The sequence below is a fragment of the Hippocampus zosterae genome, chromosome 1 (assembly GCF_025434085.1).
Source record: "Hippocampus zosterae strain Florida chromosome 1, ASM2543408v3, whole genome shotgun sequence".
Taxonomy (NCBI): domain Eukaryota; kingdom Metazoa; phylum Chordata; class Actinopteri; order Syngnathiformes; family Syngnathidae; genus Hippocampus; species Hippocampus zosterae.
In genome coordinates this window covers 25331170-25353377 of record NC_067451.1, presented here as the reverse complement: position 1 = coordinate 25353377, position 22208 = coordinate 25331170, and the positions used below count along the sequence as shown (strand labels likewise).

The window sequence follows — 22208 nt, the reverse complement described above, 5'->3', positions numbered from 1 at the left end:
AGTTTGCTTTCCTCTGCTGGCATGAGGATTTTAGACTTATTTTAGGTCAGTCTGTGCAAAGCTATTGAGCATGTGTCTTTATAAATTATTCCTTGAATTTAGAAAAACAATTTTGCATCACAAGCCCGTTTTGTGAGGATTAATCATGTTATTAGTGATGCGTACGTTCAACATTAGACTCCATTTTCATGATACATGAACATTTGAAGTTTAAGAATGTTGTTAATTGGATAGTATCATTGTGTAAATGTTTTAAACTCTTGTTTGCATGCCAGTGTCATACGGCATATTGGACTACTAGAATAATGAACAATCACTCAATAGACAACTGGACATTTAAACAAATATTATATATGATATATTTAAACAAATAATACCAACAAAGGTTTTTTATGTTCAGTGATGAACAATCCTGCATTCTTTAACTGCCAGATGGACATCTTTGTTCAGATTACACTCTCGATTCATATTAATCAGGTCAGTCAATCAATAATAATAATAATAATGCATTTTATTTGTATAGCGCTAAAAAAAAAACACTCAAAGGCACTTTACATAGTAAAAGACAATAAATAAATAAAAAAGAATGGGAAAAACAAGACAATCATAATATTAAAAGCTATATACATGCAACGGTGTGTAAAAAATGATGAGAATTTTATTGAACAAATTATTGTGTATTACAGGTTAAAAGCAGAACTGTACAGGTGGGTTTTAATGCTTTTGAGTCCTTGAGTGTGTCTGAGGTGATGAGTGAGAAAATTCCAGAGGGAGGGGGCGGCGATAGAGAAGGCTCTGTCTCCCTAGGTCCGGTGCTTGGTTTGGATGGGAGGGGTGAGTAGGTTGGCATGGGCAGGTCTAAAATGGCAGGTAGTGGCGTGGTAGTGAAGGAGGTCAGTGAAGTAGGAGGGGGCAAGGACGCAAAAGGTCTTGAAGGTGATGAGAAGAATTTTAAACTGGATTCGTTGTTGGATGAGGAGCCAGTGTAGTTGTCTGAGGACTGGATTGATGTGGTCTCTAGCGCGGGAGTGTGTGAGAAGATGGGAAGCAGAATTTTAGATGTATTGACATTTGTTGAGGGTTTTGGTGGGCAAGCCGTGAAGCATGCTATTGCAGTCGCCGAGTCTTGAGGTGATAAAGGTGTGAATGAGTGTTTTAGCAGCTGTTGGGGAGAGAGAGGGTGCAATTTTTTAGGTGCAAGAAAGCAGTTTTGGTGATGTGGGTTTTAAATGAGAGTGACTAATCAAAGATGGCACCAAGGTTACGGGAATGATAGAGCTGTTAATGGAAAGTGAGAAATCAGGGCAGGATGTGTGAAGAGATTTCAGGCTGATGATGAGGATTTCTGATTTGTTGCTATTGATTTTGAGGAGGTTGGTTTGCATCCATTTTTTATGTCTATTAAGGCAGTTGATGATTGTAGAATGAGTGGCAGCCATGATAGATTTGTTGGATACGTATAGCTGGATGTCATCGGCGTAGCAGTGGAAATTGAGACCATGGTAGCGTATGATGTGACTAAGGGGAAGCATGTTAAGGATAAAGAGAAGGGAGCTAAGCACCGAGCCTTGGGGGACACCTTGGGGGACTGGGGATGTGTCAGACTGAGATTTATTAATGCTGATGAACTAGTGGTGGTTGGTAGGTATGATTTTAACCAGGAGAAAGCAGTACCGGTGATGTTAAGGGAGGACTCAAGACAGGTGAGGAGGGTGGAATGATTGATGGACAAAAGCAGCTCTGAGGTCAAGTAAGATGAGAATTTTGACGGAGTGGGTATCAGAGTAGAGGAAGAGGTCATTGGTGACTTTAAGAAAGGCTGTTTCTCTGCTGTATTGGGATCTGAAGACAGATTGAAATGGTTCGTAGAGGTTATTTGAATTCAGGTGGGTTCTCAGTTGTGAGGTGACAATTCGTTCAAGAATTTATGACAGAAAGGGGAGATTAGAAATGGGACGGTAGTGATCTGGGATGTCTGAGTCGAGGCTGTTTTTTTTTTTTTAAAGACAGGTGTAACTGAGGTGAGTTTCAGGTCAGGAGGGACAGAGATCGTGAACAGGGAGGAGTTATGGAATTTGGGTCCGGCAATTAAGAGCGGTGCTGGTGTGAAGACCGGCGTGGCGCGGCAGGTCATGGGCATAGAGAGTATCATTGTGTAAATGATGACCAGAGGAGGGAGCGGTTGCTGGGCTTATGTGGAGGAGATGGAAGCAGAGAATGGGAATCTCGCACAGGAGAGGGAATTTGTGCATGTCCAGGATACTGTATTTGTTTTCCTGATGGATGTTGCACAGCAGATGTGTATGTCACGAGCGATTTCCTCTCTTGCTGCCTTAGCCAACAAGAAATCAAGGTTCATGGTGGGATGGAGTGGAGCCGACAAATGTTTTTGGCCTTGCATTCTGGGACTTCCGGTAGAGTGAACGCTGGCGCGTTTTGGCTGCCGCTGCTCTTCCACAAACTTTTGTGTTTTACGGTGTTTTTACGCTCGATTGTTTTACTGTTTCGCATGGAATCACGATCATCATATCACAGTCATTCCACCCAGCCCCCATTCACGCCTGCCTCGCACTCTCAACAATCTTTGACTGTTTCGTCCCGGCGTCTCAGCGTCCTACCTGTCAACCTGTCGCTCCTCCATCGACCTGTCAAGGGTCTGCTCCAGTACTCGTTGTCCGAGCTCCTTCGGCTCCGCTTCCAATGGCTGGGCCCTCCTCCTGCTCTACACCGGCTCCCGGACATCGTTCGCTTTCCTTCCCGGAAATATATTCATCGTGGGTCTCGTCGGGGCTTCTGCCTCAACCGATCCAACACCATCATCTCCTTCTGGTCTTACTCCCGTCGGCCATCCAGAAACGCCGGCCGATCCATCGACCATCGTGCGTTCGCCGGCTTGGCTAGGTCGGCTAACGGCCCCCGCAGCAGCGAGACTGCCGCCGTCAACTTCGGGCTACTTAACATCCGTTCGCTTACTGGGAAGGGTAATCTCATTCAAGATATCCTCACGGACCGTAAGCTTGACATTCTTTGCTTGAATGAAACCTGGCAAACTCCCGGGGACTTCTCACAGTTGAACGATTCCACTCCCCCGGGATTTGTTTACATTTCCAAGCCCCGCGATTCTGGTCGCGGAGTAGGTCTCGCGATAGTATACCGCGAGAAGTGGAAAGTACTTCTGGTTTCTCTCCCGCCACTTTCCTCCTTTGAATGCCTTGCCTGTCAAATATCCGGACCCATCCCCACGATTATTGCCACAGTGTACCGCTCCCCCAAACCCTACCACTGTCACGTCCCGGGGTTGCCAGCAGTGATTCTGTTCCAAAAGGAAAAGAGAGTCTTAGTATTTCCAGCATTGGAGCAGATGAGTCCGGAGTAGTAACATGATTTTGCCAGCAGGGGGCGGGCTTTCTGCCCGCCGTTTAAACACCTGTCACCCATTGCGGAGTAATTGCTCAGCCTTTATTTGGACGCTCTGGCAGTCTACTCACTGCCGGAGAATTCCACGCCGTGCCAAAATTTATCTCGCCCAATTCCTCTTGCGAGTGAAATTTATATTCATTATCTAATCTGACCCTCCTTGCTATCTTTTTCCGCAAGCGTTTTCTGTTGTCCTTTTTATGTTATCCCTGGTCCCTATTTTGACCAGCGCTTTTTGTTATTCTCCCTGTCGGGTTATTTTGTGTTCGTATTAAAGACTCCTTTTGTTATTTGACAAACCTCTTTCTGTGTCTGCTATTTCGGGGATCCACTTCCTTATTCTGTTGTGCACGGAGCACAACGTGACAACCGCAACTTTTTAAATGAAGTGTCTACTGTCCTCACCCATCTCTCCTCTCTGTCACCAAATGTAATAGTCCTGGGAGATTTTAATATACATATGGACAACACTGCTCTTCCTCTCACCATTGACTTCACTTCTTCAATTAACAGTCTTGGTTTTTATCAATTTGTAGATTTTCCCACACACATCAAAGGTCACACCCTGGATCTGATCTGCTGCTCTGGTAATTCCCCCTCCAACTGTACTGCTGATGAACTTCCAATAACGGACCACTTCCTTATCTCATTCAACATTGCACTCCAGCTCTCAACTGCACAATCACCCCGGACCATTGTTTACCGTAATATTAAAGACATTAACATTGACTCTCTCACTGCATGGCTGACCACCCTGACTCCGGACGTTGACTCCACTCCTGATGATTTGGTTTTCCAATATAACTCTGGTCTCACCAGCATCCTCAATATGCTCGCCCCTGTCAAGTCCCGCTCTGTCCTTTTTACTCAGTCTGCCCCTTGGCTCACCTCTCATCTACGTTCCTTGAAATCCCAAACCCGGCAGCTTGAGAGACTTTATAGGAAAACTGGCCTCACTGCTCACAAGGACATCTATGCAGCTCAACTATCCCTCTACAAGGATTCCATCTCCCAAGCAAAATCACGTTACTACTCCGGACTCATCTGCTCCAATGCTGGAAATACGAAGACTCTCTTTTCCTTTTGGAACAGAATCACTCAACCTGACTCCCTACCACCTCACTTGCACCTGCAATGCACTTCTCCTCTTTTTCAATGAAAAAATCAACAGAATCCACCAGCATCTGGGCTCCTCTGTACCTTTCCCCTCATCTGACCCTCTCACCCCTTGCAAACTGTTCTCTTCTTTTGAACTCCCCCATCTCTCATTAATTTCAGACCTCATCATTAAATCCAAGACTTCATCCTGTCAGCTTGATCCCCTCCCCACAGTTCTGGTCAAATCCTGTCTACCCTCTCTGCTTCCCTTCATCTCAGCCATTATCCATTCCTCTCTGTCGACTGGAATTGTTCCTGTGCTCTTCAAAACTGCAGCTGTCACCCCAATCCTGAAAAAACTGGTTAAAATCCCAATGACTTCAATAACCTACGCCCCATTTCCCATCTTCCCTTCATCTCGAAAATTCTGGAGAAAACTGTCGCCTCTCAGCTCCACTCCCACCTCACCGACAATAGTCTTTATGAACAATTCCAGTCCGGCTTCCGTCCCCGTCACAGTACTGAAACAGCCCTCATAAAAGTCACAAACGATCTTCTCATGGCAGCAGACCCTGGCCTTATCTCCATCGTCATCCTCCTTGACCTGAGTGCAGCTTTCGACACAATCTCTCACCCCATCCTCCTCAATAGACTCTCTACCAGAGGCATCACCAACACCCCTCTACATTGGTTCCACTCATATCTCACTGGCCGCTCTCAGTTCATTCAACTTGATTCTTTTACTTCACAATCCCTCCCCGTTTCTTCTGGTGTTCCCCAGGGTTCTGTCCTCGGTCCGCTCCTCTTCATTGTCTACCTCCTTCCACTCGGAAAGATTTTCCGCAAATTTGGCTTACACTTTCACTGCTTTGCGGATGACACCCAGCTCTATCTCTCCAGCAAACCCGACGCTTCTCTCCCACCCTCATCCCTCTCTCACTGTCTCTCAGAAATCAAATCTTGGTTCACCGACAATTTCCTCAAGCTAAACAGCAATAAAACTAAACTCCTACTCGTCGGTACCAAATCCACTCTAAACAAAGCCGACAGTTTCTCCCTCACAATTGATAATGCCACTATATCTCTTTCCCCCCAGGTGAAGGGTCTGGGTGTCATCCTTGACAGTTCACTATCCTTTCACTCCCACATCAATAACATTACCCGGTCCGCTCATTTCCACATTCGCAATATAAACCGCCTCCGTCCCTCACTCACTCCGCACACCACCGCTGTCCTTGTTCACAGTCTCGTCACTTCCCGTATTGACTACTGCAACTCACTCCTCTTCGGTGTCCATCAAAAATTCCTCCATAAACTTCAACTTGTTCAGAATTCAGCAGCCCGGATCATCACGAGAACCCCCTCCTTCCATCATATCACCCCCATCCTCCGACAGCTCCACTAGCTTCCTGTCAAACTTAGAATCAACTTCAAAATACTTCTCTATACATTCAAAGCCATCCATAACCTTGCGCCCCCCTATCTCTCAGATCTTCTTCAAATCTCTCGCTCACTCAGGTCCTCATCCTCCCTCCCTTTACTACCCTCCGCCCGTCTCAGTACAATGGGGTGCAGAGCCTTCAGTCGCTCTGCCCCCAAACTCTGGAACTCACTTCCTCCCAACATTCGTAATATTGACTCTCTTTCCTTATTCAAAACCCAGCTCAAAACCCACCTATTCAGACTTGCCTACCCGCCTTAAATCTTTCTTTCTTTATTTATTATTTTATCTGTGTTTTACTATTGGTCTTGGCTGTACAGTGTCCTTGATTGTTGTGAAAGGCGCTTACAAATGTGATGTATTATTATTATTATTATTGCCTGGAGCCGTGACCAGGAGTTATCCTTGAAGGTAACTGGGGCAGGAATAGGAAGAGCAGGAATAGGTTGTGCAGGAATAGCAGGCGCAGGAAAAGCAGGAGCAGCAGTAAGAAGACAGGGTGAAGTGATGTTGTGATTGGTGATGTTGGAGTGAACTGGGCCGAAAATTATGTTATCCATTTGTCTTTCGGCTTCCTGGATTTGATAAAGTCTGGTGATTCTTCCTTCCATTTCTGTGATTTTTTTTCTGCTATTTGGGATGCAATCACATGCAGAGGTAAGTGGAGCCATGGGTATACACTTCGCTATTCTATGATGTGCTGTGCTATGCTATGCTATGCTATGCTCGAGTATGGTAAAATGCTTTCTTCCTAAGAACACTCAACTCATAATTATGCACTATGAATTAGTGGTTCATGCGCTTGACTTGAGTGCAGGTGGGTTGTTTTGGTCCCAGGGTGTCATGGAGTTGAGGCCGGGGTGTTGTGGAGCGAATGCCGGAGCAGCGTGGAGCAAGCACCAGACAATTCAAATTCTATGATCGAATCTGATATTATTGTCATGCTGATGGGGAGTGAACATTCAGCAGTGATTGTGATGCATAGACTGTATGATAATGCATAAAGACTATACAGAAAATTGTTTCAAAGCTTTAAGATCATTGAACTCTTGTATGTAGAGCATGCACTGTGACTGACTGCTGACCAGTCCAGGCTATAGAATGTATTTCACCTGAAGTCAGCTGTAACTGGCTCGAGCTCCTCGCAATCCTAAATGGCATAAATGGAGGAAAGAATTGAGTTTTTCAAGGTTTTAAGGCGTCGGCAGTTTGACTCTGGAATCGTTTGTTTCTGTTTCCATTTTTTTCCAATGAGAAAATATTCAATATAAGAACCCCCCCCACCCCCCCCCCCCCCCCCCCCCCCACGAGCTTCCTGGATTGGACTCCCACAACTGGTTTGTGGCATGGCCAAATCACACAGCTGCATGTTGTTTGTATGGCAATATTTGAATGCAGCTTGGTCATACGGTGACAATAAACAGTTTTCCACAAGGCAGTAATTGTGCTGTACATATCTATGGCTCTGACTGCTGAGGCAGCGTAGGTTATAGTTGATTTGCACTCTTGCTTGACAGCCATTTTCCTCAATATTCAGGCTGAGGGGCAGCCTCTCTCAGAAGGGAGGGCCTCCTTTTAGGATTTTGCGTAATCCTGTTTCCAGGACAGAGGTCCTGCTGTCACCAAAGCGCTGGTGCAACTCTCTGGTCTCTCACATCGCAAAAAGTGTGTCAAGCACGGTGCCGCAGTTCAAAACACATTAGCTGCATAGTCCTTTTTATGGCGCCTTGTTATTGTGCCACAACACATTAAATTTCACCCCGGTCGGGCCTGCGTGCCGGACACTGCAAAGCCTGTTTCATGAGATGTGACTTAAGCCAGGGAGTCACCTCAACCTTTTCCCTGTCTGGATGATCTTCTATCCACCATTCGTCAATATGCGGGGGACGCGACGAGTCAAGGGTCGGTAATTACGTAAGGAAAGATTTAGGATAATAGAGGTCAAAATGGAACAGATGTGCATTTCCCCATGGCTCCAAGGGGAACAAATGTAATTTTTCACCTGAGCAACAAACACAGCAGTCATCGATCTGAAAACGGACAACAAATACCACTGCGGTCTGTTTCGAACCAGCAGAAGGTTCCCAAATTAGCCCTTGCCTTTTTCCACTGGAAAGGGTATATTGATGCAGCACTCCACACTTAATACGTTAAATGTGAGCTGTGTGATTTGGCAAAAGACTCTTCAAAAGGCAGGGGAAAAAAGACATTTTGGAGGGAAGGAAATGAATAAAAGTACATCCTAGTTAAGAAAGAGGCTTCCCTTTCACTCGTCAGCACGGCACTCACAGATGAGGCCGCACTTACATGTAATATGCAGTAATTCTTTCTGAATTATTCATACAACCAGCATTCGCCGTTAAGGCAACAAATGGGTTAAGCACCAGATGAAATCCAAGTGGGTCAACTGTAGATACGTTTCTGCTTTAAAGTGTAAAGTACAGTGCGTCAGCCCTCTCATCTGTTCGCATGCTTAAAACGTCAAAAACATGCTGTTCGCTTTATAAAACTCAAATAGAATAAAACAACTTACCCTTTGATGACACATTGCAGAGGCGATATGTAAAAAAGAGTTGAGAGGGAGGCTTGGTGAAAGCAATCCACCTCATGCGTCATGCTTTTTTAACTCTCATAAAAGTGTTCAAATAAGTTACAATGGAGTAATAATTTGAGTCCTCATCATTTAGTTTTAAGGCGGCCACTGCATGATAGGATGCAGAACAGCTCAAGGATGACGGCATTTAGACGGGCAAGCGACTAAACAAGTAGCCTGTTGCCTCTTCCTGTGAATTTTGCAAAGTCAACTGCAACTGGGCAATATATATTTGTCACTCCTAGAGTAAAAAGCCCAGGCTTTGTTTATAATATGTCGGAGCAAGAGTTGTTAATCCTAGAGGTGTGTGTGTGCGTGTGCGTGTGCGTGTGCGTGTGCGTGTGTGTGGCTATGCTATAGTCTGTTTTAAGATAAATTATTATTGTTTGACATGCTGAAACGACACAATACAGTACTGTCATTTTCAATCAACCTGCTATCTTCAAATAGTCACAATGCGGTATTTTGTCCTGCGTACGAGAGTTGGAGACACTCCCTGAAGATTTCTGGGAGTTTTCAGTGCACGTAATACACTAAAATAAAGTTTTTTTGTGGTTGTCACTCAGAAATTAGACCATTTCTCTTATTCAATGCACTGAGATACCGTATTGGCCCGAATATAAGACGGCCCTGATTATAAGACTACCTCCTCTTTTTCAAGACTCAAGTTTGAAAAAAGACTTTTTGAGCACCAAATTCATTTTTATACAGAAAATAATTACAGTACATCTGAAACAAATGATTATAACAATATATTTGAGAGAAAACGCGTGTTATTTTGCTTAATTCAAATCTGAAGAGCAATCACATTTGTAAATGAATGGCTTCTGTTTTTTTAAATGTAAATTACACCATAACTTCTCAGCTGCCGGTTAACCTGGCCAATCTTCGACCCTCTTTTCTCCAGATTGTCACTACGTTTCTCAATTTTCTGTAATCTCGTCGATTATTTTCTTCTCTTTTCCTTCTAACCACAATTTTTTATTTTTCTGCTTCGTGCTACTGGTATTTTTATTTTTATTCTTCGTGGCAGGGGTTCACTTTGGCCTAGGGAGTCAAGTTCAGCATTCGTTTCATTGATATCTGGCGCCACTCAGCGTCATTAATAGGTATAATGTCTAGACACCGAATATAAAACGACCCCCACTTTTATTATTTCAATGCAAAAAATTAGTGGGGAGTCATAGGACACATACAGTAAGTAATTTTTCCCCATTGGTTAAAAACAAAGGATGAATTAAAAAAAAAATACAGCATGCGTAGCACCGAAATTGCTGGCTTTGTAGGTCAGTCTCATGTAAACACCAAACACGTCTTTCATTATCCTAATGACCAACGTGGAGCTAGGGCATGCCACAAAGCAAATGACTACTCAACATTTGCAACATCGCCACTTTTTTAAGGAGCATTTGTTAAGGCAACAGCAAGATAGCGAGTCATTTTTCTGTGCCGTTATTGGATACTTGTGGAGCTCTCTCCAGAAAAAGAGGTTGCCCCTCTCTTTTCATATGACAAATGAATGGTGCCTGTGCAAAGCCACCACTTTTCCATTATCAGAAGAAACACCGCAACCACCACTGGAACTGGCGGAATTTAAAAGTACATTTTCCATGATATGTCCCTTGTGGTTCTTTGAAGGTATATTTTTCATGATCAGTTTGTTCCCTTTCCAAATGTGTGACTTTTAAAATGTTTCAATTTGAAAATGTCACTGTAATGTTTAAAATACAGTAAATCACTTGATCTACTGCTGCTTTTCATTTGTTGTTGTTTATTGCTCATCCACGATGACGTATCCTCCCCACACTCAAGGCAGGCACTGTATTTGACCAAGAAAAAAAGGATAGTACGGAGTGGGGCGTGTAACCAGTCCAAGCACCCACAGATGAACCTCAAAGCAAGCTTTCATCTTCTGAGTCAAATTACCGGTAGTGTTGTATTGGACTGTGTTTGCTACACTTAACAGGCCGCACAGAAGCGCCATTGTCAAAAGAAAATCCAGACGTCATTCCCGAGGTCCCTGGGAATTGAATGAGTGCAGGCACAGACTGTTATTCATTACTGCTGCCTGACAAGGGTAATTGAATTTTTGTTCCCCCTTGCAAAACAGTCAGTTTATTGATGACAAGTTTTTTTTTCAGATTAAAACATGCACTGGCAATTGTCGGCTTTGCATTTTTTTCCACCTTACTATGCAGATACAGCGGAACCTCCAAAATCACCCCCTTCCCACCCCCCCTAAAAGTGGTACGAGTTGGGTCAAGATATCAGAGATGAACAGCACCCTCTTTCCACAACATAGTTTAATTTTTTAAATTTTTTTTACAGCTCTGTCAGTTAATTTCACTGCCTCGATAAGGTTTCATGGCATTTTGAAATCTGTGGCATTTTGAAATCTGGAAGTAATGGATTCACTTAATTTCTTGAAAAGTTGTTACAATGGAACAACTGGGAAGTTAATCAATTTTTTTGTGATTTGATTGTGTTCCATTTGGTAGATACCACAACTACGCAGCGATGTGTGTTCCATGTTTCCTTTCTTCCCCCTCAGTTAATCCATTTAAGAGGGCATTTTAGACAGAATGCACCCTTGTCCGTCGAAAATATTGCAAAAGCAAAAGATGTCATCCAAATGTGTCAGATGTGTTGCTCACGTTGTCGTGATAGCTCTGAAGTGTTTCCAGGCATTCTCTGCATAAAATTGCATGAAATGAGCCTGACAACCCTTGCTTTGATTCAGCCTATTCCGTGAGTCTGTCTATATAAAAAAAGCGTGCGGCTCATATGAAATATTTGTATTCAATAAGATGTCTGGGGGGCATGACTGAAGGGGTTAGTTTTACCGTCTCGAGTAAGGGGGATTGTTGGTTTGACCCTCACTTCCCCTTGTACTTCAAAAGTAGCCTTCGAAATTATACTCAACCGGCTGCTGCAGTTATGTGAATATCAACTTTGCCGCTGTGGAACTGAAAGGCAAACACATTTCTTTTGATTTTACACATTACAAAGTGGAGTATATGATCCCTTAGGTGTCTCTGTTGACTTGTGAGTTCTAAACTGTATTTACCCCTAAGGGAGTGTTGCGAAATGAATACATTTATTCTTGTACTCTCGCCAACTTTTATGTAGCAGGCTAAAATTTTGTGTAACATTCTTAGCTTTCATATATGTAAAAAAAAAAAAAAGACTGAATAATAATAAAATAAAGTCAAATTATTCCCCATTTAAAGACCTCTGACAGACACTTAATGGGGAGAGAACAGTTTCTTGGCATGCGTACATCCTCTGTTATTTTCATTGTACCGGTAGTCATTAAGTGTTATGCTTCATTTGGGTACACTTAATGCTATTTTAGTTAGCATCTGCACTCGCAACGACATCGCTGTTTCTGAAGGTATGGCTGTTTCGACAACACTATCAGTCTTTGTTCTATGCAAGCGAGGACCCAATTATAAAACAGGCTCACATTTATCATTCAATGTATGATTTTCTCTTTGTCAAAAAAGAGGGAAAAACAGTGATGCTATCAACTATTGGAGGCTTGAGGTCACTTTTTTTTTCTTTGTCTACATTGCAATCTCCAACCCATATCTCTTGCCATTTTAACCGCCGATCACTTTGGTGGAGAGAAACACGTTTTTGTTTGCCAAGCACATTTCATGATTTGTTTGTGAAACTGTACTTTTTTGAAGTGGGAGCTCTTTTCCACTTTGGAGCGAGGTGTGGAAATCGCAGCAGTATTCTGGCCTTCAGCAAAAGTGTATATTTACCTTGGAAAATGAGTGCGCTATCTGGCATCAGTGGTAGGAGACCTTTTGGTGTGGCAGAGGGCACAATAATTTGATTCTCAGTTTGTCCAAGGTTTTTTGACGTGAACTGTGGACCCTCCATTCGTACATTAATATTTATACGGTTTAGTGTTTTTCTCGTGTGTGTGTGTGTGTGTGTGTGTGTGTGTGTGTGTGTGTGTGTGTGTGTGTGTGTGTGTGTGTGTGTGGAGGCATTTTGAATAGTTCATTTGCTAGCGTCTGGACATTTTCATTCTAGTCATTAACCACTTTGCTTTCAGCTACATTATGTTTATGTTAGCATCTAGCAGCCAGACAGTAAGCAAAAAAGAGCTTGTGTTGAAAAAAATAAATACATGCAGCACCATTTCTTTGTACCTTTTGGTGGTGCTCGTGTGAATTAGTGAGTGTGGTCATACCAGGCGGGTAGAAGCTTGGAGCATTTTGCTACCTTAACTGTTTGTTTGCGTGATGAACATTAGAGCTAAATGCTTGCTATGAGAGCTTGCCGGTCAACCGTCGAATTGCAACACTGCTGAGGTCGTACACATTGGATTGCACCAATAGTTTCAGGGGGAAAAAATATTTTTGGAGTCAAAATTGTCCTGCAGCTGGCTGGCGACTCGTTCATAGTGTGGATGTGTGGATTGACCAATAGTATACAGATTTTTGAAAAGTATGAAATTTACCAAAATTGCAACCTATGACAAAATATATTTTGTCAACAGTACATGTTTAAATTGAGTTACAAGCGTAGTCATGGAATACATTAATACACGCAAGTCAAGCTCCCATTGTGATTTTATTTTTTTTCCAAGTGCCAGTTCTTGTTTTGGTGTCAATATGTACAGCAAAATTCCTTTCCAATGGCAAAACTTGATTGCAGTCTCCTAGCTCCATAGTACTTGCTCTCAAAAAAGAACTTGGGTTAACCATGAATACAAAGACATCTTTAGACTTCTACACAGTTTGTGTAGACTAACACAGTGATTCACAGTTGGTATGCCTTGGAAAATTAGGCAATTTCACTTAATTGATCCTAAAATTATCTATTTGCCAATACTGTAATGGATCATATTCGGTCTATCAATGATTAGAAATGTATAGTGACAGGGAGAACAATTAAATGCTCCACCGTAAAATGTCAGGAGGTACATTATTGACTTGTGTATCCACTTTTTGTGATTTGTTTTGTTGGGTGGAGTGCAGTGAGATTTTTCTCATCACAAAATGTGCCTTGGCTCCATAATGTTTGAGAAACACTGATCTGACAGTGATCATCCGCAGGCTGCTGATCCCCCAGCTGGCAGCGCGAGGTACGACATGATAGCATGTTAAAAGTTTGAAAACAATGTCGTCTTTTGTTTTTGTTTTCCCATTTCACCGTTTTACACATACACATTGTGCGAGGTTGTTATTTTTTGGGGGGATTTTTTTTTCACGCGAGCGTCTTCTCGCCGGATGGATGTATGCGAATCTCTCTCTCTCTCCCTCTCGCTCTCTCTCACGCGCGCGTACACGTACACGCACACGCACACACGTCCTATCCAGAGAGTTCAGTCTTTGAGGGGGAGGGCTTCCGCGCATCATTCTCTTCAGCCGCTTTAAGAGCCTCTGTCGCCGGCGTCTTGTCCTGCACTCGCTCACGCTCTCCCCACCCCCCGCCCGTGGATGTGGACGAACTGGAACCGAAGCACGTCGTTGTCGTGAGGGCGGGACGTGCATTTAAAGACTAGAGAGTGAGAGAGAAAGAGAGAGAGGACGGGTCTGGGGGGGTGAAAAAATAAAAAGAAGTCTCTTTCTGTGTGCGGTGTGGGTGCTGTGCGGTCATTGCAGCCCAGCCTGCGGAGCAGCGCGGACCGGAGCGAAGAAGGGACGACGAATCGAGTCTCCATCCCGGGATTTATTGACAGCAAGGGAACGGACGACCGCATACAGAAAGAGGGGTGGAACACAAAATCGCATCTCGGAGCCGCTTTGGACAATGTTTCTGTTGCAGTACACAGGTACATGTTGACAACTTTTCAATGTTTTTGTTCCAGTGTAGCCCCCGGGTGACTTACGTGGGGGTAGCCACTCCGACTGCACCGCTTCTGGGCACGTTTGGTCGCTGTGATCTGTGATCACCATGTGGGTCCTCTAACTGCTTGTCTTTATTTCTTAGTGTTTTGTTGTGTTCTATCGGCTGTTTATCAGATGCGTTATGTTATGATAATCCTGTTTTTTGTGTGCAGTACAGTATTATCTTGATTGACATTGCAGTCTTGGCTAATGCATTAAATGTAGATCCAAGGTATGGGTTTGTTTTTCACACCTAGTAGTAGATGTTGCCTGGTTGCATTGTGATGCTCAAATGTCTGACTCATATTTCCTATCCATGGATCGACCCGATTTTTGTTTGTGTTGTGTGGCCTCACAGGATCTAATTAGCGGCCTTACTGTTTTGAAGTGCTCCCATTAACCTGCTCAACTGTGTTCATCTTCCTGTGTTTATACTTTACTAGACTTCCTGCAGCGTTGTTGGCCGATGAGCGTTTAGGGAAAAAGTGCATCCCCTGCTATCTGTACTTGGCGGCTACCTCTTGAATGAAAATCTTGGCTGTGCGCATACCTTTTGAAATTAATCTACCTTCCTTAAACATCCCACAGTAAGTTCTGATGAAATTGTCTTGCTGTCCCTCTCGACATTTTTGACTTCTTTCTTGGTCTGTCGTTGGACAAAGCTCTCACTTGGATTCATTGCAGAGACGCATAGAAATGGTTCTAGTTTTGATACTTTTTGACTTGATGTACCCGAGATTTCTCAGAAAAGTGAATCCCTTCTAGTTGTGGCATTACAACAAAATAATTAGATGTCTTTTGAATATACATTTCACTCGTGTTTATACCTTTTGGGTATCTATCGCAGATGTACCACAGCAGAGTTCAGCTAAAACGGTGTCCGGTCTAGTGGTGGAATTGTTTTATTGGCTCACAATAGAAAAGTTTTCACTTTTTGGCAACATGCCACTCATTTTTATGAAATCATAACTGATGCAGGGGTTTATTGCTGTGACTCATAGACATTGCTTGAAAAGTGGTTCACTGTTTATGCTTTTGGAGGTAATGTATGTCAGACATCCCATTGCCCTATAAGTGTTCAGGTTCTCTGTGGTGTTGTGAAAAAATAAAACTGATCTGATTGTAACTTCCAGAATGAACATCCTGTCTGTGTTTGTGCCTTTGGTGCTCATCAACCTGCGATGTCTCACAGCATTGTTGTTCGTTTGACTTTTGATTGTCTTGGCAATGAGATTCTATCTTTCAAAGTTCACACTTCGGTTTATTGCTGTTACTCGCAGTAGTAGTGGTCTGAAAAGGGGTTCCTGTGTTTCTAATTTCAATGTTAATCGACCCCAGACATCCCTGATTATTGTTGGTTTGGATGAATGTGATGCTGTGTCACACCACTCCTTTTATCAATCTTTGCTTGAACTACAGCTTAAATTTCACTCACTTGTTTACTGTTTTGTTGCTCTTTTCAGTGTAATCAAAGTGCACAATTGACTTTATTGCCGTTATTCGCAGAAATGGCTTGAAACGTGCTTTCCTGCAATCTTGTGCAAGTGATAAAATTCATCAATTTTCGTAATCAGCCTCACATGACCAACAGCATTGTTGGCCTACAAAAATGGGAGGTCTGGTGGGCCTATTCTACTGTCTTTCAATGGCTATCCAGGGTCAAAACACTGGTTTTGTCCCCGGAGAAATTTTGTGAATCAATAACTTCATTTGTGGAGTAACTGTTTTCCTATTTTCAGGAAGAATTTATTATTATTTATATATATATACATTTATATATTTTTTTAGGTTAATCCCAGGGACCTAAAAACGTTGTTTTATGAATGAAAATACGACGATTGATTTACTTTTTAAAAATATATTCAACTGTATGTATTTCTTAAATTCACGTTATATATAGCAATAACATCTTTTTCATGTCTTGAAAAAAATTCAGTGGGCCCATTTCAAACACAAATATAAGTTTCAGTTCGTTGTGTAATGTTGACAACCTTTATTGTGCAGAAGTCAAAATCAAAACTCAGGACTGTTGTGAAAAACTAATATCATTACTAGTATAAATATTTTATATTGTATTAATATATAGGCCCGAATATAAGACGGTGTTTTCTGCATTGAAATAAGACTGAAAAAGTGTCTTATATTCGGGGTCTAGACATTATACCCATTCACGACGCTAGATGGCGCCAGATATCATTGAAGCGAATGCTGAACTTGACTCCCCAGGCCAAAGTGAAACCCTGTCACAAAGAATGAAAATAGCGGTAGCACAAAGAAGAACATAAAAATAGCGGTAAGAAAGAAAATAATAGAAGAGATAACAGAAAATGGAGAAACGTAGCAGCAATCTGGAGAAAAGTGGGTCGAAGATCGACCAGGTTAACCGGCAGATGAGGAGAAGTTATGATGTAATTTACATTTCAAAAATCAGAAGCCATTGATTTACGAAAGTGTTTGCACTTTAGTTTACAGATTTAAATCTTCAGATATTAAAATCATCAATCAAATCATACAAGATTTGAATGAGGCAAAATAACATGCTTTTTCTCTCAAATATATTGTTAGAATCATTTGTTTCAGATGTACTGTAATTATTTTCTGTATAAAAATTAATTTGGTGTTGAAAAAGTCTTTTTCAAACTTGAGTCTTGAAAAAGAGGGGGTCGTCTTACAATCAGGGCCGTCTTATATTCTGGCCAATACGGTAATGTACATTTATTGATCACTCGTTGATCTAACGTACACCAAAACGGAACTTAATTTCTTTCTGGTTTCCTGTTCTGTTCAGCAAGTTGGATTTTCTCTCTAGAGTCCAAATACTTTTTAATAGCAACACCGCAAATTGTTTTGCCACACTAGTTAACCAGCCAAGCCACTCACTGCTAGCTTGCTGATGCCACATGAATAGCACTGAGCTTGCCTCGACCTCTGACGACTCACGTGTTGGTGACGTGAGCATGTCCACAGCGAAGCTTCTTGGGAGTGTCTCAGCAGTTCATCTATTGGAAAACCTTCAAAGTCTGTGGTTCTCCGGTTTGCTACTTACTATGTTTTGATGGGGCACAAAATGCAAATTATGACTTGCAAACCATGATGCAAAACCACTTACTTGGAGCTTTGAGATATGTATATTAGTTACACCTTAAATTTGACGTTAGTATGGTTGACTGTGGTGCCTTTGGCAGCATGCCTCTCTCCTTTCAAAGTAATCAAAGCTCCATGTTGAGTTTAATGCTGTTTCTGCCAAGAAGTCTCTTTTCTTCACCACCTCTCAAATAAAAGATTTCTCTGAGTGCCTTTGTGCAACCGATAGGAAGAGAAAAAGGCGAACGACACTCTATCCGGTTTGATCGATCAGCATCTATTAGCTGGCCTTTAATGGTATGAGGGAGCGAGTGGAAGGGGGCTGTTGCTTTTTAAAAGTTGCACTGTGCTTGTTCGAGAGGGAACGCTTAAATATTTCATCTCTGGCAGAGGACGATAGCGCCGCAGAACAAATGAGTGCTGAATGCAGAGCGGATGACTGGCTGGAGCCTGCAATGTCAGGAGACTTGACAGCTTTGGGAAAATGTGCACATTGTAATGGTTTGATTCCTGACGACTTGTGTTTTCTAAAGTATAGTCTGTCAGTTGCGGCTGTCTAGAGGAATTATGAAAGCAACCGTCATGAAGACAACAACTATCATGGTTTCCTCAGCGAGTTGACATCACTTGTTTTAAAGCTGGGGTGGGCAACCTAAGGCCGGTGGTCCAGCTGAAGTACTTAACCTGCACTGGTCACCAGCTAATCACAAGCAGTCTTACTTCATTACTGTGAAAACGTCAGACATTTTAATTGCCTTGGCACCATGTGAAGAGACCAGCAGATGTCACATCATGTACAGAACAGACAGATGAAAAATTCTCCATGAATCAGTGGTAATTTGACTTGACAGTGTCACTCGCCGTCATTAAAACCTCTTCATATTGGTTATTTGACATTGAAACCTAGTATACTCTGCTGAAAATAAGCCTAAAAGGTAAATCAGCTTTTTGTTTTTACCCAGGTTGTTGATGTAAAAGGCGATTTGTGATCAAAATGGATGTATGTGTTTTAAAGGACTGTGCAGACGCTGAATAGGAATACAGCGACTATTATTAATGTTGGCTGTTTAGCTACTCACTTTTTCCAGGAGGTTGAAGACAACACATGGAATGTGAATCTGGGAAAATAAAGTGAAGATACGAGGTGTCCATTTGGACAGCAACAATATGGCAGAATCTAGTCCAATGTGTTGCTTTTCTAATTAAAGCAGTTTACCTCAAGCTGAGTCCATGGTCAGCAGTTCGGTGTTGACTCATGCAGGATCTGCAGTTTGTCTCAATGCCTCAGTCGCATAAATAAGATGTTTGATGTGGATGAGATTCGCCGAGTTGCTGGAAACATCATGACTCAGTTCAGTGTCTGTGACTTGAATTAATCAAAGGTAGACATTCATGACCTGGTGCACCTACAGATGACTTTTTCTATTTGCTGAAATGGCACCACTGATGCAGAGAAGCGCATTTTCTCATCAATCACGGATAAGTTATAACAACCTATGTGAGGTAGCAAGTGAGCTATGGACTCCACTTCCCTTCACACGCCAGCAGTCAAAGGCTGTTTAGGTAATAATTTGATTGTTTTCTTTTTGCCTCACCACTCTTGAATCTCCTTAGCATGCTAATGCAAAGTAATGATTGCTGTTTATTTCTGTACCTATTGCTCACTTGGATATGCCCCACAGCAAGTCTGCTGTACAATTGTTTTCTAATGAATAACACAGGCCGTGCCGATGTCTCGCCAACATCAAATGGGAGACAAAGTATAATAGCCGGAGTTGGAAGATCCCCCTGAGGATCAGCGAGCTGGTTTGTGGCAGCTCTTTTCAACCTGCCATATGGAATCTGAGTCGCTAAGAGAGCATGACAATGCGCTGACAAGAACTGCAAAGTGTATCGGTGATACAGCTCAAACTCTTCATGCCTTAATCGTTTTCCTGATAAGCAACCAGGCAGGGAACCTTGAAATTGGAGCTAAGGAACCCGCAAGTTGAGGAGCTCCGCAAGAGACACAGTCAGCCGTCAGCCTGATTCTGTGAAGCGGTGAGGTGGGGTGGCGGCCACTTTCCTTGCCTGCTGAGTTAAACACTTCTGACAGTCCGTTTGAGCCCAGCACAGTAAAGTGTTCTGAAGACAGCGGATTACACCGTTCATGGGGTTACAAGTGTCCAACATTTTATCACCAACTCCCCTGAAAAAGTCCAGTCCCAAACTCAAGGTCTGAGGGCCATATTCGGCCCTCCACATCATTCATTTTTGTTTGCCCGCAAAAGCTCACCAGAATTTTTCAAAAGTAACTGAACAAATTGGATTAATTAAATACAGTGGCAATTATATAACATGATGGGGTGGATACTAGTGTTTTATTAATCCAGTGTATCTTAGCTTCTCCCTAGCAGATGTCCTGCCATCGTTGTATAAACACAACGGCAAGCTGAATCGATGTAAACTCCCTTGGGCTCTTAAAATGTCACCAAAGCCAAAATAAATGTCAATAAAAGGGTCTTTATAGAAGAATTAAGACTGGTGAAACTGTTACTGTTGTACTTATCTGTATCCTTTATTTCCTCAAAAGAAAGCTAGTCATGTTTCCCTTTGCTGAAAAGAAAGCATTTGTTTAATATTGAACTACCGGAAAGTTATTAAATATGCCTGACTTCTCCTTTAAGACATTACATATACTATTAATTAAAGTTTTATGATGGTGACAGACTGTGCAGCAGATTATTCCAAATCAAGTTTGTCTGGCTGGGGAATTTTACGTAACAGATAAGATTTATACCATTTTTATTTGGGCTGTTTGACAAAATGGTGCTCTATGGGAAGATATACACTTTTGTGTTATCTTGTTGCATAGCTAAAAAGCAGTCTATGATGGATTGTGACAGATTCTCTACCGATGTGACTTGTTCTGAATGGGGAAATCCAGTTAAAGGCAGTGCTGTTTGGGTAATTTGGCATTTATGAGGCATTGATTTAGAGTAGTCACATTTTATGCTAAGCATTGCGATAAGAGTCGCCACACTTTATGCAAACCACTGCGATCTAGTTCACAGGATTGTTTTTACAAAAACAATTCTTCACATTTAGCTGTAAATGAATACTTCGTAGCTTCTAAATCACGACACCGCCTGCATATTAATGATGTGTGAATACACATGGTTTAGACTTGTTGTCTGTAAAAAGTGTACAGCGTTCAGTGTGCTTCGGATAGAACACAGAGGATGACACTCCTCATGTTTGACTACTAATAAATCTTCCTTCTGTTCACTTGTGGGTGGCAATCAACTTTTATGGGCTGTAAACTAAAAGGACCATTCAAAACATGAATGAATGTGGCAGATATGTCAGGAAAGAATGGATGTACAGTACAACTATACGTTTATTTTGTTTTGTTTTTTCTTTATCAAACCGAATATATCTCGCAGAAGTCATCCATAACTCATTCACTCCCAAAGACGTTTTTAAACGTCTTTTCAGACTTGGTCCAGAATTGGCTGGTACTGAAAGAGTTAACGGAGAACTGTTAATCTTCGCTTGTCAATCAAATTTCATCTAAAAGTCCACGTAAAAAAAAAAAACAAAAAAAACGACCTCACAGAAATACGCATAGCGTCTTATCAATGAATCACTTTGTGCTTAGGATGGTGTTGTACTTGCTATCATCCGTTGTGCAGGCATGTACTTGTATCTGCACTTCCCAGTGTGTCCCACTTTGGTAGTAACATTTTTCTTGTCTACCTGGCAGGGTTCCATTCCCAAGAGATGTTTTGTGCTATCGTATGCTAGCAACTTTAACCAAAGCAGTTGGACAAGAAATACTATGATGGATCACCGTGGGGATTCAGGACACCACTGATGTACAATGGGGAAGTCACCGGTGCTTGCCACTGCTACAAATAATTCTTTAATGCTTTAATCTTGGATGATGAATGGACCCACTGAGTTTTTATTCACCGTTTGAGCCGACTTTTCAACTTTGAATATAACAACTAGACATTGCCCGTATTGTTGGCATTAGAGTGGACATTTATCAGTATTGCTGCACCCCTCATAACAGGTAATTATAACACCCAGGTGTCTGGCGTTCATAGCACCACACCCTTGAAATACACATAGACCTGGTTCTGGCTTTTACAACCAGCTCACTCCTTGCACTTTCTAATGAGGTGTCTAACAGTGTTCTATCACCAGGCAATCTGAGCTGCGCTTCAGCCCACTTGACACCTAAAGTCAGGTATGTTTGGCAAGTGTGAGTGTGCGGTTGAGTGCTCAAGTTTGTATTTCTTCTTCTCTGGCAGGCTTGGAAGGAGTGGGCTGTGGCCCAATGAGATTGGTCAAGCACATACTTGTGTGCGACATTCATGTGCCATCAAATTACTATAACGCGATTGTTTCTTGCAAGTTAATCGCCATGTTCCATTTTAAAAATAAATACTTATTGGAAATATGGGGAGTCATATACTATAGATATGCCATGCAATTATTGTAACACGCTCTAGAAATAATCTGGTCAAGTCCATTGTATTTTTAATTACGAACATATGTGATATCTCCTCTTGTCAGTTATTGATGAACGGCCCTTTGCACAATAGAAATAAGGAGTAATCCAGGAGCAAAAAAAGTCCACAGCATTGCTGCCATGGGCACTTTCATGTGCTTGGCTTGTCCTATAATTAATGTGGTCCTCCACACAGTTATTAATTTGTAGTTGTTTATTTTTGTTATG

General features: G+C 42.2%; 1 protein-coding gene across 7 annotated transcripts in view; it reads left to right on the top strand.

The window, feature by feature from the left end:
- Positions 1–22208, top strand: part of enox2 (ecto-NOX disulfide-thiol exchanger 2) — a 236424-nt gene that overhangs the window by 30273 nt on the left and 183943 nt on the right. For 2 of the 7 annotated variants that reach the window (XM_052074102.1, XM_052074118.1), the window contains one exon: positions 14174–14343. The exons of 3 other annotated variants lie outside the window; for them this stretch is intronic. In XM_052074102.1, coding sequence (XP_051930062.1) covers positions 14174–14343 — 170 coding nt within the window. Of the gene's footprint in view, positions 1–13946; positions 14344–14368; positions 14468–22208 lie in introns of those variants that run through there. 2 more of the 7 variants (XM_052074127.1, XM_052074154.1) reach the window with 2 other exon arrangements.